The sequence below is a fragment of the Passer domesticus genome, chromosome 5 (assembly GCF_036417665.1).
Source record: "Passer domesticus isolate bPasDom1 chromosome 5, bPasDom1.hap1, whole genome shotgun sequence".
Lineage (NCBI taxonomy): Eukaryota > Metazoa > Chordata > Aves > Passeriformes > Passeridae > Passer > Passer domesticus.
This window is the reverse complement of record NC_087478.1, coordinates 49,670,721-49,684,842: the sequence shown is the minus strand read 5'-3', so window position 1 is coordinate 49,684,842 and position 14,122 is coordinate 49,670,721. Positions and strand designations below refer to the sequence as shown.

General features: G+C 51.5%; 1 protein-coding gene across 2 annotated transcripts; it reads right to left on the bottom strand.

Annotated features, from left to right (window-relative positions):
- Positions 1–5,056: 5,056 nt before the first annotated feature.
- Positions 5,057–13,773, bottom strand: TXN2 (thioredoxin 2). 2 transcript variants are annotated; one of them, XM_064420351.1, is made up of 4 exons: positions 13,616–13,773; positions 12,988–13,172; positions 11,937–12,060; positions 5,057–7,233 (listed from the first exon to the last, which is right to left on the bottom strand). In XM_064420351.1, exons 2-4 carry the CDS (start codon positions 13,170–13,172, stop codon positions 7,117–7,119), a joined length of 426 nt encoding a protein of 141 aa, XP_064276421.1. In that variant the 5' UTR covers positions 13,616–13,773; the 3' UTR covers positions 5,057–7,116. The 2 variants fall into 2 exon arrangements, with proteins under 2 accessions (XP_064276421.1, XP_064276422.1); XM_064420352.1 differs by lacking the exon at positions 13,616–13,773 and adding an exon at positions 13,462–13,609.
- Between the last annotated feature and the right edge of the window lie 349 nt (positions 13,774–14,122).

Genomic DNA, 14,122 nt, shown 5'->3' with positions numbered 1-14,122 from the left:
GCAGGGAAACAGGGCTTGGGATGTAACAGTGGCAGAACTTAGCCATCATGACCCCAGCTGCAAGCTGGAGAAACAAGGCTGGGAACAGTGCCCTTGGGTCAGTCATGTGCTGCTGGCCACCAGAGGCTGGACACAATGTCACAGGGAGGTATGGCATTGTGGGGGAGCAGCAGAACAGGGAAATGACAGTAGCCTAAGGAGTTTGCTTGCAGACATGGCCACATGCTGCCAGTTTCTGTGCTGCAGGCTCCAATGAGACCAGCAGTGATGGGTCCCTCGTGTTCCTGCATCCTTTCATCTCAAGGATGCTGCCAGCTTCTGCCTTTGTGTGCGATGCCAGACTGATTAGGAAAACCCCAAACGTGCTTCCTCCTGAGAGTTGCCAAAAAACTGAGAAAAGAACTTGATCCCAAGGTCAGGGAAAGGGGAACGAGAACTAAACAGGGTTCAGACAGGTACAAGGGGGTTGGAGTGCTGGGTAACCGCACAGTTTAGCATGAGAAATGCAGTAGTAGGTGTGATAGCAACAACTTTTAGTCTTTCCTGAGCTCTGTGAAAAGTTTCCATGCTCTTGTGAGGATTTTAGGCTGAAGCCCATGGGACCTGCCTGGCTGGGAAGGGGAAGCTGGATCTCCTCAGGTAGCGAGCTGAAATAGCTTAGGCTAAAGGATCAGCCCCTTGAGAACAGACCTGGCAAGAAAAGAGGAAGAATGTGGGGTTTTTGTCTTGTAGCTTCCTGCCAAAAACTGGCATAGCCATAAACATGAGTGCTGAACAATAAGGTGTCCTGTCCCAGCAGCTGCTAAAGTTGTCACCTGGGAAGCTTCCTGCAATCAGCCAGTGGCAGGACAAAAAGGAGCTCCCACATGCTTTCCTGCAATTTGTCATATATCTGATCTCTGTTCTGCTCCGTGCCTGTCATCCTCCCTTCCCCCAGAGCCATCTCACGCTCCAACAGGAGGATGTGATTATGAAGATCAACCTCTGGTGCAGAGCAGGCTCATTGTTCAGCCTTGCTTCTCCAAGCAGCAAGAAGTGCTTCTCTTTATGGCTTCTGAGTCACCCTATAGCCTCTCCTCAGAAAGTATTTCCCTTGGGCTGGTTCTGCAGGCACTGGGTGGATTTCCCTGTGCCTCAGAGATCCACAGCCCTCTGCAGATCCTCTCTGCCTGCCACGTGTTGAAGCTCCAGGCTTATGGTGACCAGAGTTGGCAGGACACTGCCACTGGCTTCTTTTTCAGACCACTGCACCTTTCCAAGGCGTTAATCTCTGGGTCTGAACAGTACCATGCTGGATCTCTCCTCACGGGTAAGTATTTTTAGAAAGTTTGAGCTCAGACTATGCAGTCACTTCTGAGCTATGCCAGGACAAAAAGAAAACAACCACTTCTGCCTGAACAATACCAGCACAGAACAAAAAGCCACTGTAAATGAGGTTTTTCGGCATCACTCAAAACTAGCCAAGCTTTGAAAGATGAAACTTGCAGTAAAAAAAAAAAAAAAATGAAAGAAAAAGGTTCCTAGTGAACAAATGAACAGAAAGGGCTTTGACAGTTTACTTAAAAAGCAAAATGATGTTATATAAATACCAGCGGGCATGCTGGAGCTTGCATCACTCCGTCTCCATCCCGTGTGCTGTGACAGCCAGAGCAGGGCTGGGTTTGTTACCTGCTGCTGCCTGTGCCATGGCCCCGCTGGCAAAGCCACCTGCAGGGAGAGGAGCAGCGCAGTCCCTGCGCCCGCCCGCGGCTACGGGCACTGCGGAAAGCGCTATTGCCTCACGATGGAGCAAGACAGCAGCCCCGGGGGATGCAGCTCCTCTCCTTCCCGAGGCCATGAAGCTCCATGTGCAGAGCCTGCCGGGACAAACCCCCTCTCACTGACAGCTGTGTGGCACTGGCATGGAGGAGCTGCAGCCACGCGGGTGACCAGAGGTCACCAGCTCTGGAAAACACCAAAATCTCTGCTGCATCTTGTACCCCCCGGATGACTTGAAGTCAGTGTTTCTGAGGACTCTCACTGCAAAAATTTCCTGTTTTTCAGGAAATTGCTCAACCACTTGTCCCCTTGTAAGAGAGATGGAGCCCAGGGTGCCTTTAGCAGCACAGCGAAGAGAAGCGTGTAGGGACTGAGAAAGGTACAGGGAGCTCAGCCTTGCCTTGGGTGGGAGCAGGCTGGCCCCTGTCCTTTTCTGTCAACAGCTGCAGCTGCTGGGGACATCTGTGAGTCACAGAAACTCCTGGCACTCTTCACAACAGAGAACCAGAGTATGGGAGTAGGTAAACATGGGTCTATACATATAGGGACCTTATTTCACAGACCTTATTTCATGCAGGCCATGGAGAGAAGCCATCAATTTTAGTGCATTTTTATTGTGACTTTTGGATCATGAGAGCCTAGGAAGTCAATGTGAGGTGGGAAGTTGGGTGCTGCCTTGTTGCCTGCAGCTTCCAGCTGTCCTCCACCCTCAGGACACGGCTCCAATGTCCCCCTCTGGCCTCTCCTTGCAGGATGTTTCCCTGTATCACTTCCCACCCTTGGGCAAGGGACCCTTTGCCACCAGGAAGGCAGCCACAGGGTTTTTCCTCACCCCATTCCCACTGGGATGTGGGCAGGCATTTTCAATCTCTCCCTGTAGGCCTCTTGTTTTCACCCATTTGGCTCCTCTGGCCTAAGAAATTTGGGGTTTTTCCTGCTGCTCCTGCCTCCATCCTTCCCTGGCTGGCAGAATGCACAGAGAAAAAGCAACCAGGCACGGCTCCGCACAGCAGCCGCCTCCAAACTGCATCTAGCCTGTGGGCACCACTTTCCTGAGAGTTGCAGTCTTTGGTTTTTGCCTGCAAAAGGTTTTAAGGGGACAAGTGTTGCTGAAGTTACAGAGCTGCTGAGGCAGAGAAACGACGAAGCTCACAAAGGTACCTCACATCCTTGAAAAGAGCAGAAGGACATGGCAGAACACCACCCCTGCGTGGTGATGGACAGTGTCCTGATTTGGACTGGGACAAATTAATTTTCTTCCTAGCAGCCAGTGCAGTGCTGTTTGTTGGATTTAGTATGAGAATAATGCTGATAACATACCAATGCTCTAATTCTTTCCGAGCAGTGCTCCCTTTAAATCAAGGACTTTTCAGTTCCCTATGCTCTGCCAGTGAGGAGCTACACAAGAAGCTGGGAAGAAGCATGGCCAGCAGAACTGATCCGAACTGGCAAAAGGGATATTCCATGTCATAGGACATCATCCCCAGTATATAAACTGGTGGAGTTACCTGGAAGGAGCCAATCACTGCTCAGGGACAGGCTGGGCATCAATCAGCCAAATGGCGAGAAATTATATTGTGCATCACTTGTTTCTCTTGTGTTTTCTTTCTTTTTGTAGATTCCCTTTTCATTACAAGTATTTTTATGTTATTCTTATATTTTACTTTATTCAAATTATTAAACTGTTCCTGTCTCAACCTTTAGTTTTGCCTTTTTCCCCCTGATTCTCCTCCCCATCCAACCAGGAGAGGTGTGAGTAAGCAGCTGCCTGGTACTTAGTTGTCAGCGGGGGTTAAACCACAGCTTGAGCCTGGGTGTGTTGCAGGGGCAGGTAAGGAGGACAAGCGACTGTGTAACAGGTGATCTCATCTGGTTTTGGTTTGGAAATAAAGCCTATGGTAGTTTTATCTTATCTTTTTATTGACTAGACTATTGCAGCTGCTGTTATTCTTTAACTTGCAGGAAACTCACAGCAAACACTTGCTACCGCACTGAGCTTAACATTGCTGCTAACAGCCCTGCAGGGCTGGAGAATTTAACTGCTGATTCTGTCTGAATGCTGTAATTACTTGGATGAGAAAAATGAGGTGTGTGAGGGGAAGCTCAAAGTGATTAACAAATGTTCGGGCCAGCAGCCTGGATGGGCTGGTGAAAGGCCCTGCCTAAGGCAGCATCAGTGGGGGCCACTTCCCTGTCGACATGGAACTGGTCTTTGTTTTCTTCTTTGCACAGGAGGAAAATAATAAATTTGATAAAGGATTTACTGGCCAGGTTGCCATGGTCAGACCTCACTGGAAACAAACTGGCCCAAACTATCCCCTTCAGAGGACCACATATACACAGCCCACTGTGTGCTGCAAGCCAAGCAACCTGAGTTTTCCATCCTCCACCAGCCCTTGAAGCTGGTCTTGGCATAGCACCTCTGCTAGAGAAGACAGCAAAGCTCTCCCTCCCTCGTTGCAGATTCACTATGAGCCAGAGCAGCTGGAGATTAACTTGGAGTCCAGCAGACAGGCACAAACATCTTGGGGAAAGGAGCAGCTGTGTTAGGGCTTGATAAAAGTGTAAAGCCAACAGAAATGAATGGAAAAACTCCACTTGCCTGGAATCAGGCACCTTGGACAAGACTGTGAGGACAGAGGCACTGTGCCTGACCCTTGGGGGAACCTTGGCATTGGCTTCAAAACATGCATGGGGAAGAGATGTGGGCTTAGCTGAGTGTTGCTCCCCTTGGGAAGGGACTGACTGCCACGTCCTCTTAAAATAGAAACAAGGAACATTAAGAGCTGAGAAAGCTACTGTTAAATAGACAGGCTTGGATAAGAGAGAGCAAATGCTTGACAGATCAGAGGAGGATTCAATGTGCTTAACTCCAAAAGGGAAAACAAACTTCATCCTCACTGGAGAAACATTCTCCCAGCTGACATGGAAAAAACAACCACTGCTGAGGAATTACCCGTTGCTTCAGATCCCTTCAATTGGGAAAGACCAACATCACATTCAGGTGGCATGAAAACTGCTGTGCAACCCCTCTTCAACCACTACATAAATACACTGCTGGCACTGCTTCCTGCTTGCACCTCCTGTTATTAACACCGCTGTGGGAATCCCTGAAGCCTTCCCCGCAGTTGGCAAAGAGGGAGCTGAATTAAAAACCTGGCAAAGAAAATACCCTTTTACTCTGAGTCCTGTGGTGGAAACCTTGCAGGCTGCTTGAGGAATCTCAAGCTGTCCCCAAACCCCTCCTCCTACTGTCCACCTGTTACACTGTTCTGAAGGATTCACACAAGGCACCAAGTACATGGGTCTTCAGCATTTATCTCAAAGAAACATTTGTGGCTTTCATATAATGCACCCTAAAGTGTGCTGGCACTTTAACAGCTGAGTGACACTTTAGCTCTGCTTTTCCTTAGAAGGAAGCAATAAAATAACTATTTTATACTGCCCCTTAATTACACAATGCAAAGTCACTGTGTTTTTTCCTGTTCTGTAGGATGGTAAGGCAAGAAAGTTGATTATTGTTGGGTGTGTGACGCTGTTCCCCTACTTTTCCTGCTTGTGCAGGAAAATGGAGAGTCTTTACTAGAAGTGTTTACTGAGCAGGAACACTGAAACTGCAGGGGAAATTGCCCAGCCTGAAACCTGAGGAGGTCAGGAGCACAGCCTCTGTGATCTCTGGAATAAAACGAAATGCCAGGTTTTATTGATTGTAACTGACCAACAGCTCTTTACCAGATTACATTCAAGTGACATCACCTCTAGCAGTGTGCCAGCGGTGAGATCAGCCCAGCCTGAAAGGGAGGCACCCACCTCAAGAGACCAGTACCACCTTGTGCTGTGGCCCTGGCTCCAGGGGGACAAAAGCAGGTGGGAGCAGTGATGCCAGCCAGCAGCACTGCAGTTGCAGCAGGACTTGGATCACTGCTCCCCTGGTTCCTTCAAAGGTCATAAATTGTTACTGCAGAGGTGCAGAAAAAGAATTACCTGGCTGCTCATATACCAGGGAGGTAAAATGGAGCAATGCCAAAGCAGATTTAAGACTGACTGAAGGAAACAGAAGCTGTGGCAAAAAAAAAAGCAAAAAAAAAAAGCAGCACATACATAGTTATTAAGCATTTACAATGTTCTCATGCAGCTTAGATAAGCAAGCTGGAATTAAACAGTACAGTAGTCATCAGTGCTGGTGCTGTACTCTGCCTGCAAGCTCAGGAGGCTGGGAGCATTCAGAAGCCAGGTTGACAGGAAACAGGTGTATGTGAGGAGGAGGAAGAGGTTAGAAGGGCTGAAGGCTGCTCAGACAGAAGCCCACAGCCGGTACCCTTAGTCCAAAGGTCAGGGCAATTGAAGTCAAAAGCCCTTCTGGCAGGGCTCACCCATGTGACCACATTTAATTATTCACAACAGGGAGAGGGAGGCACTCAGGCTCCACAGAGAGGGGAGGGGTGAGAAAAGCACAGGGGGAGTGAGCACAGCTCAGGTTCCTTGTGTGCAGTGAGCTGCTGCTCATCTGTGCATGAGAGGTGAGCCTTCCCTCTGGCCCCCAGGATCCAGCAGCACACAAAGGGGGTCCTACAGGTAGCACTGAAAGCCCCATGGAAGGAATCCCCTATTTTGTTTTCAGCACATTACCTTTCAGTAGGGATCAAGTCATAACCTGCACTTTCCCAACCCATCATTAGAAACTGTGCTGCTGATACTCCCACTTCACCTCTCTGGAAAGACAGATTTGTGAGAATCAAGTTTTATTTTCCTAGCTAGACAGCAGTGACTGATAAAAGTTCTCTACTGCTGCAGACATACAAAAGGAGATCTATAAAATACTTCTCCCTATTTTCTCTCATTAAATTATGATAGGAGCCCACGGATTTATGGAGGAGTTGTACCAACACAAGGACAGAGGAAGACAGAGACAGGTTTCACAGACAAGGCAGAGGCATTCTCAGCTTTAAAGGAACCCACCCAGGGCAGGTATGTACCATCATCTTGTAGGGAGCAGCTGTCCTCTGCTCTGGGCTATCAGATGTGAGGCAAAGACAAAAACATTCCTCCTGTTAGCAGCAGCAGCAGAAGCTCTGCAGGTCAGCTCTTGGCTGATAAACACAGGCTCCTAATTCCAGCCACATTCCCCGTTTTGAGAATAAGCAGCCCTGCTCCTCAGCGCCCTTTGCAACTACTGCTGCTCGTGAGAAGGGGGAGAAGGAGGGAACGGTTACAACATTTTCCATCTCCTAAAAACACCAAAACAGAAGAAACCCCCGGGTTGTACAGGGCAGGCAATTGACTTGCCCTCGGCTCTCCCAGGCAAGGAATGCACAACATGGACGTGTCCAGAGGCAGAGGTACAGCCACCCTTTTACTTCAGGCTCCAATGAGTTTCTTGAGGAACGCTTCCAGCTGATCCTCGTCCTTTATGCCCACAAATTTATCCACAACGTCTCCGTTCTTCATAGCCAGCACAGTTGGCACTGCTGACACCTGGTTCAAGAGAAACAGGGAGACAGGTGAGCAAAGCCTGCAGGAGGCCACCTGCACCTGGTCTCCTAATGGAAGTGTAAGGAAGCAGTTACAAGGGAGCTGAGCATGCACTGCTCTAGAGTAAGATGTTCACTCACAAAACAGGCCAGCTGAGCTCCGCGTTCCCCCTCTCTGCACTGACATATACCACTCTATTTGAGATAAGGCTGAGCTGCTTTTTGAGTTTAAAAAAGACCCAAATTTTTAAAGACAAAACCACAGCTAATACAAAAACCATCTCCAGTACAAATGCTCCTCCTTCCCTTTTGTCCTACCATAAATGAACACACCTAGGACACATCTCAGACATAATGACCTTTGGACATTTTATGGCCAGGGTAGCATCAGACTGGACCCACGTTCTTCTCCAGACAGGACTGGAACTCTAATCCTAACCCGCCCCACCACTGCACAGGCAGATTTCCTGCTCATATAATGGCAATGAAAATCCCCTCCAAGGCTTCTTCCTTTCCCCACTTCTGTTTTCCGTTATTTATCTGGTCACAAACCAGTGGTCATTCAGTGCAGATCCCTGACGATTAGGTAAGAAGTGAAAAGACCAGAGCTAGCAGGCAGCTGTACTGCTCTGGGCGCTGCTTTTTTAGCTCAGAACAAAATTTGCTGGGAATTATCCAAGAGAACAGTGTTGGAAATGACAACACTCCCCAGGGACTTGCTGGTTGACTGGTGACAGCAGAAACCCCAGGGACATAAATGCAAGAAGGAACAACCAGAGCTTGGAGAGCTGCAGCAATGGAAGATCTGATCACATTTCTGACCCCAGAGCTTATCTCTGCAAAGTCTTCCCCCCAAAACACATCCTGTCCTTATCTTGCCTGCTGACTCTCCTCCAGCCTGCAGGGCCTTCCCGTGTGCACTGCCAGCCCTGCTGCCAACAAAGATCTGTAAATCCCTCTGGAAACCCACCAGAGGGCTGGCTTTTCTCCCAGTGGGAGCCTGAGATGAAAGGGACATGCTGTCTTCCCTTCCCACCCGGTCCCAGCCAGGCAGTCCAGGTGGCTCCCCACAGTGTCCTTCAGGGCTTGTGCAGTCTCATCTGAAGGAATGGGAGCGTCGGGGCTGCTCAAGGCACAATCTTCAGCTCCTCCTAGTGACTGCAGGGAGCAGATCCAGAGGGCTTGGGCCTCAGCACCGCCGATGGTGCCAATACATTCCCTTGTGATTTTAGGGGAGAGAAAGGATGCACTGCACTCAGCTGCTCCGTCCCTGAGAAGGCAAACCTCCACTGAGGCTCCCTCTGGTTTGCACAGTGGGTTAATATTGAGCAGAGTTGCTCTAGTCCCATCCAAAAAAACAAGAGCTGGCCCCTATTAGGGCTGGGGTGAGGAACAGGCAACTCTTGGAAGCTCTACAGAGAAGCAGTCAACACCATGTTGTCAGGCCCTGCAGGCTGACCAGCACATCCACGAGTTTCACATGGCCTTGACTCCACTGTCTCTCCCTCTTTGTGCAAGTGAGCAAATCCAAAGAAAGAGTGGAAGGTCTGGGGCTGGTGCTGCAGAGCCAGATGAGAACTGGGAGCACAGAGCAACTTTCCTCTGCTCAGAAAACAGAATGTTTTTGTCAGCTTCCTTCCTGCCAGCTGCAGCAAGGGCAGCCTGTTAATGGAGCACATACTTTGTTTTGCTGGTTGAGAAGAAAATATCATGGGAATTTCTAGAATGCAAAGCTGAGGGCACTTTTTCTTTTTTTGGGTCCCATCTGCACTGAACTTAAACAAACTTTACTCCTCCCTGAAGAGCACTTCTACAGAAAAAATCAGTCTGGTTTTGATTAGTGTTGACCACACAGATAAATAAACAAACATGGCCATCCAGGTTATTCCTGGCAACACCCATTCCAAGGGAATTCTCTCCCATCTGAAACTTTTATCCAAGCTCAGATGCCACACAACAGAGCAGCGGGGAGGATTTCACCCAGACCTCTGAGTGAGGAGGTAACAGCATGGAGCTCCATTGATGAATGACCACCTCTGTACCCAGCAGCTCTCCTGAGCTGCCCACCCACAGTGGCCAGAGAAGGGGCTGCCCTTTCCTGGTCACCACACACAGAGGCAACTGGCTAAGGCAAGAGATGAATCTAAAGAATTTTAAGAGACTGCAGATAAACAAAAGTATTTCTTCTCCCTTTCTGCTCTTGAGGTGAGAGGTCAGGAGCTGGCTGGAGCAGTGGAGAAAGGCCACAACCAGAGATGAAAGGTATTAGATAAAATGGGGAGTCCCCAGAGAAAACACTTTTGTGCTGGGCATAACAGGACAGGGAAGGGCATGGGGACATTCCTAGTTGCAGGAAATGCATCCGTGCTTTGTGCTAAGCTGCGATGGCTGAGAGCCAAGGGCTTGTATAAAGGAATGTGCCAACATTCCTCAGCTCTTCCAGGGGGTCTCCCCCTCCCACTGCCTCCCCCTGCACCAAGGAGGCTGCTGAAGAGGACATTGTGCAAGCAGGCAGCAAGCTGGGGGCTGCGTGTGTGCGTGGGCAGGGGAATAAACATGGATGGAGTGAGACTTCCTGGCAGCCAGTGAAGGAGTTGTGGGGGTGGCATGGACACTGAAAACGCCTAAACAAAGACTTCCTCAGCATGCAGACATCTGATCCCCTAAAGAATGGCTTTAAAACAAATGTTTTCTGACCCCCTCTAAACACCACCTGTGGTTTTCCTGATTTGTCACAAACACTCTATTGGTCCCTCTTTGATCTCAACTTGGTGCCTTCCCATCTGCCCTTACATTTCTCCTTACATGGCAACTTCCCAGAAGATGAAGCAAAACCAAGCACATGAACAAAACTTCTGCCTCAGAAAGGATGCTCCAAACTACGAAGATCTGAGCAGAACATTCTCCTATCCCCCTACCTGTCTGCAGCTGTGGTACTTGCAGACAGTCTAAGGACAGTGTTTTAGCCACGGGGATAATGGCCAAGACAAGACACACACACATCACTCCAAAAGTGGAGGAGGGCCTCTTGCAAAACAAAAACTTCATCATGTTTGCATATAAGGTTCCCGAATGAACTGCAGAAGCTGACCCTCCACTGCAGCCTCAGTCCTACCTGCACACAAACACACACAGCAGGCAGGGCTCCCTCAGCACCCGTGGGAGAGGACACACAGCATGTCATCAAACCTGCACAACTTGGGACTTTCAGCCTCTTTTCACAGACCTTTCTCTGCATGCACACACCCTGCTCGTCATTTTCCACTCATCTGAGATTATCCTCTGCTAATCCCAGCTCATTCTATCTACTGGAAGGCTTGGAACAATATGTGACTTGAGCTAATAATCTATATTCTCTTCTCCTTAGTGTGGTTGCTGCCAGAGCTTTCCCTGCATCTGTTAGGATTTACACACTTTTAGATCATCACTAAAACCACCTCAATCTCTTCAGCTCTCACCAGCACCCTCTGAGCTATGCAGCCTTTTGGGCTTGCAGCAGCCAGCCCTGCTCAGGAGCCAGCAGCCATCTTCCTTGGCCTGGGCTGTGTCTGCCAGCACACCTCCACCCTGGAGAGCACCGGAGGCTCTCGTGCTGAGCTTGTGGGAGCTGCAGGTCATGACTGTGGCCACCAGCTGTGCGGGCACGCCACCACAGCACAGGCAGAAAGGTCTCCCTGGGGAAAGAGTGGGAGGGAACAAGCTGTTTCCACTTCCGTCTCCTTCTGGCTCAGCAGGGTGCAGGAATGGCATCTTCTCCATGCTCAACAAAATGACAGCTTGCTCAGGAGATGGTTCACACTTTTCAGGGCAGCTTGAGGAGCTTGCTGTGCTAGTTGTCACCCTGGGAGCAGGATTTTATCTGCAGAGGGGGAGCAGATCCATCTGCATGATACCCAAGCGAAAATGAAGCCGGTTTTTCCCCTATAAAATAAAACAGCAGGATGCCCCAACTCCATGGGCAGAGTGGTTGTTTGCAAGGAGAGACAACAGAGGCAAGCATAGCCCTCAGAGGAGCTTTTGTGTTTCCTAAACTACCTAACCACTGACAGAGGGGACAAATAAATGAATCATGTAAACTAAAGTCATGGCCTTCTCCAGTCATTCCGCCCCCTCCTGGGAGAAAGGCAGCACAGGGAACACACCCAGCAGTAATGCCACACACTAGTGTAAGCACCAAGGTCCTTCCCTTTCAGGAGCAGGATATATGCCTCTGTTGGTTTTGTTTTGACCTGGCTTCTACGTGTCCAAACAAAACTCTCTGTGTCTCGTTGTGCTGCAAGGATGGGGACATTATGACCCAGCTCGAGATCCTGAGCAAGGAAGGGAAAGAGAGGACAGGCTGGTTGCACAAAGAGCCACGTTCAGGAGCACGGCAGAGTGGGGCTTGTAACTTCACCATCTTGCACCTGAGCAGCCCCAGCAGGCAGCAAAATGCCATGTGTACTCCAGCCTCCTCGAGGCCAGGGAAGTCTTCACACTGACAGACACCTGCAAGGCCCAGAGACACCTCCCTGCAGAATGAGAGGTGGGGATGCTGGGCATGAGCAGCAGAGCTGGAGCAGCGCCAAGGAGCAAAATCCACCTACTGAGACAATGGATCAGGAACCTGCAGGCTCTGGGCTTCCCCTCCCCTCCAGTGCACAGCTCTGCCCAGGGAGGCACCTTTGCCCTGCCAGCCACAGGAAGTCTGTGCCCTTCCACTCCTACCTCGTACTCGATAGCGAGGTCCGTGTGATCGTCAATGTCCACCTTGGCCATCAGCACCTTCCCCTCCTGCTTGGCCACCAGCTTCTCTAACCTGGGGCCCAGGATCTTGCAGGGACCACACCACCTGATGGAGCAGGAAAAGAGAGGGGACATTAGGAGAGGCAGGTGCAGCCATGGAAGGCATGCTGGTACACCAGTGCCTTTACCACCACTGCTGTTCTTCCACTCAAGAGCCAGCCTGGAAATGCAATTCCTGAACCACGGCTTAGAAAAAAAACCACTTCTCCCATAAAGGAGCTGTCAGAGGTTAAGGAAGCTCTGAATCCAGTTTCAGACTTCAATTAATTGTGCTCTCCTCCCTGGATGATCCCAACTAATGCTCACTTTTATTTGTCAGTTGGTTTATTTAGAACAGAAGTTTTTTGGCTGTTTTGTGTTCTGTTTGCCCCAAAATCAGCTGTAACAGGCTCACATAACAGTAACTGGAGGACTATGAAAATACATGAAAAACCCAAACATAATCAGCATTGTTAACAGAGCAGATAGCATCCATCTAGGAATATTTTTACTGGCAGGTGAATGACAGCATTTTTATTGATAACAATTGCTGCAATTGGTGTCACATGGCTGTTATTAACACATTTGCTATAAAGAGCCTCAAAACCACATAGCTTTAAGAAACATGGAATGATACACCATAACAATGGTGAGGCACAGCAAGTGCAGAGCTCTCCATGGCTGTTAACAAACTTTCATGTTTCTAAGAGGACATTGCATCCATGAAGCCAAATAGGGCAGATAGCAGAGCTTTTTCCTGAGGCATCTTTTGTAGGATGATGCAACACTGGGGCTGGAGTAACACCTGAGCACCTGGAAGGCAGCTGTGCCACCCTGGGGAATGCCTTCCTGGCATCTTTCAACATCAGACTCCACAGCCTGGGAAGCACTCAGGCATGTTCCTCCATGGTGAGCCCGGAGTGCCACCACATCAGGAAAGTCACAGGGACACTCCTGCACGGGTGATGGTGCAAGAGCCACGAGTGGAACTTACTGCGCGTGGAAGTCCACCACAACGGGCTTGGGGCTGTTCACCACCCGGTCCTGGAAGTCGCTGCCATCCTGCACGTTGAAAGTGCTCCTGCGGCCGGCCGAGGTGCCAAAGGCCCTGCCGTGGGGTGCCAGGGGCCCCCGCGCGGGGAGCGCCAGCAGCCGCTGCAGCGCCAGCCTCTGGGCCATCTGTGGGGACAGTGCTGGTGAGGAGGGGCACCGTGACCGAGTCCCCTCGGCAGGACAGCCCCCGGAGGTGTCCAGGAGGGAAGCTCAGGGCTGTGCCGCGGCACTGCCTCCAGCCCCGCGCCCAGCCCCGGCCCAACGGGCACGGGCGCCCAGCGGGACCCCGCCTCCTCCCCGTTCACAGCGGCGCAGCTCCGGGCACAGGCCCCCGTTTCCCCCAGCCCGGCAGAGCAGAGCTGCCCCACCGCCCGCTCCTCGCACCCACGGGGCAGAGCCAGGCCCGCCGCCATACCGCGGGGCTCCTTCAGCCCATGTCCCAACAGGTGGCACAGGGCCCCCGGCCTCCGGCCCCCAACCCTGCGGGGGAAAACAACCCCAGACGCCGGCGCCCCGTCGCTCCCCGAGCCCGAGGGCAGGGCCGGCAGGGCCCCGCGGCCCCCGCGCACCTCGGCGGCGCGGAGGTGACCGCACACACGGAGCTCCGCCGCCTGCGCCGATTGGCCGCCGCCGCCGGAAGGCTGCTGCCAACGGGCCGGCCGCCCCCGGGCCGATTGGAGCGCCCGAAGCGCCGGCGCCGCTCATTGGCTGCCGCGCCTGTCCTTTGGGCCGCTTCGCCCCGCCCCTGGAGGGCTAGCGGGATGTGTCACGTGGGGCGAACCCTGGCTGCTGATTGGCGGCGCGGCACCCGGTGCCGGTGCTGTTCCCGGTCCCTGTCCCGGTCCCGGTGCCGGTCCCTCCGGCTGGCGGCTCTCTTCAGCCTGAGGCTAGGCAAAGGGCTGCGAGCTTCACCTGCTTTAAGCCTTCCTGGAAGTGCACAGCTCTACAGGCCCCCAGACAGCAATTGGGGCAGGGCACCGGGATCAACCTGCACCCCGAGGCTTAGGGGTGACCACAGACCAGCGTCGCCCACGCCACCCTCTCCACCTGCATGGGAGCAGGCACCATCTTCCAGC

What these genes read in the sequence shown, in the direction of transcription:
- TXN2 (XM_064420351.1), bottom strand. Translation starts at nt 13,172, where the DNA reads ATGGCCCAGAGGCTGGCGCTGCAGCGGCTGCTGGCGCTCCCCGCGCGG. An exon ending in GTGGTGGACTTCCACGCGCA is followed by an intron (nt 12,061 to 12,987) that starts GTAAGTTCCACT and finishes CTGCTCCATCAG; the next exon opens with GTGGTGTGGTCCCTGCAAGA. An exon ending in ACCTCGCTATCGAGTACGAG is followed by an intron (nt 7,234 to 11,936) that starts GTAGGAGTGGAA and finishes CTCTTGAACCAG; the next exon opens with GTGTCAGCAGTGCCAACTGT.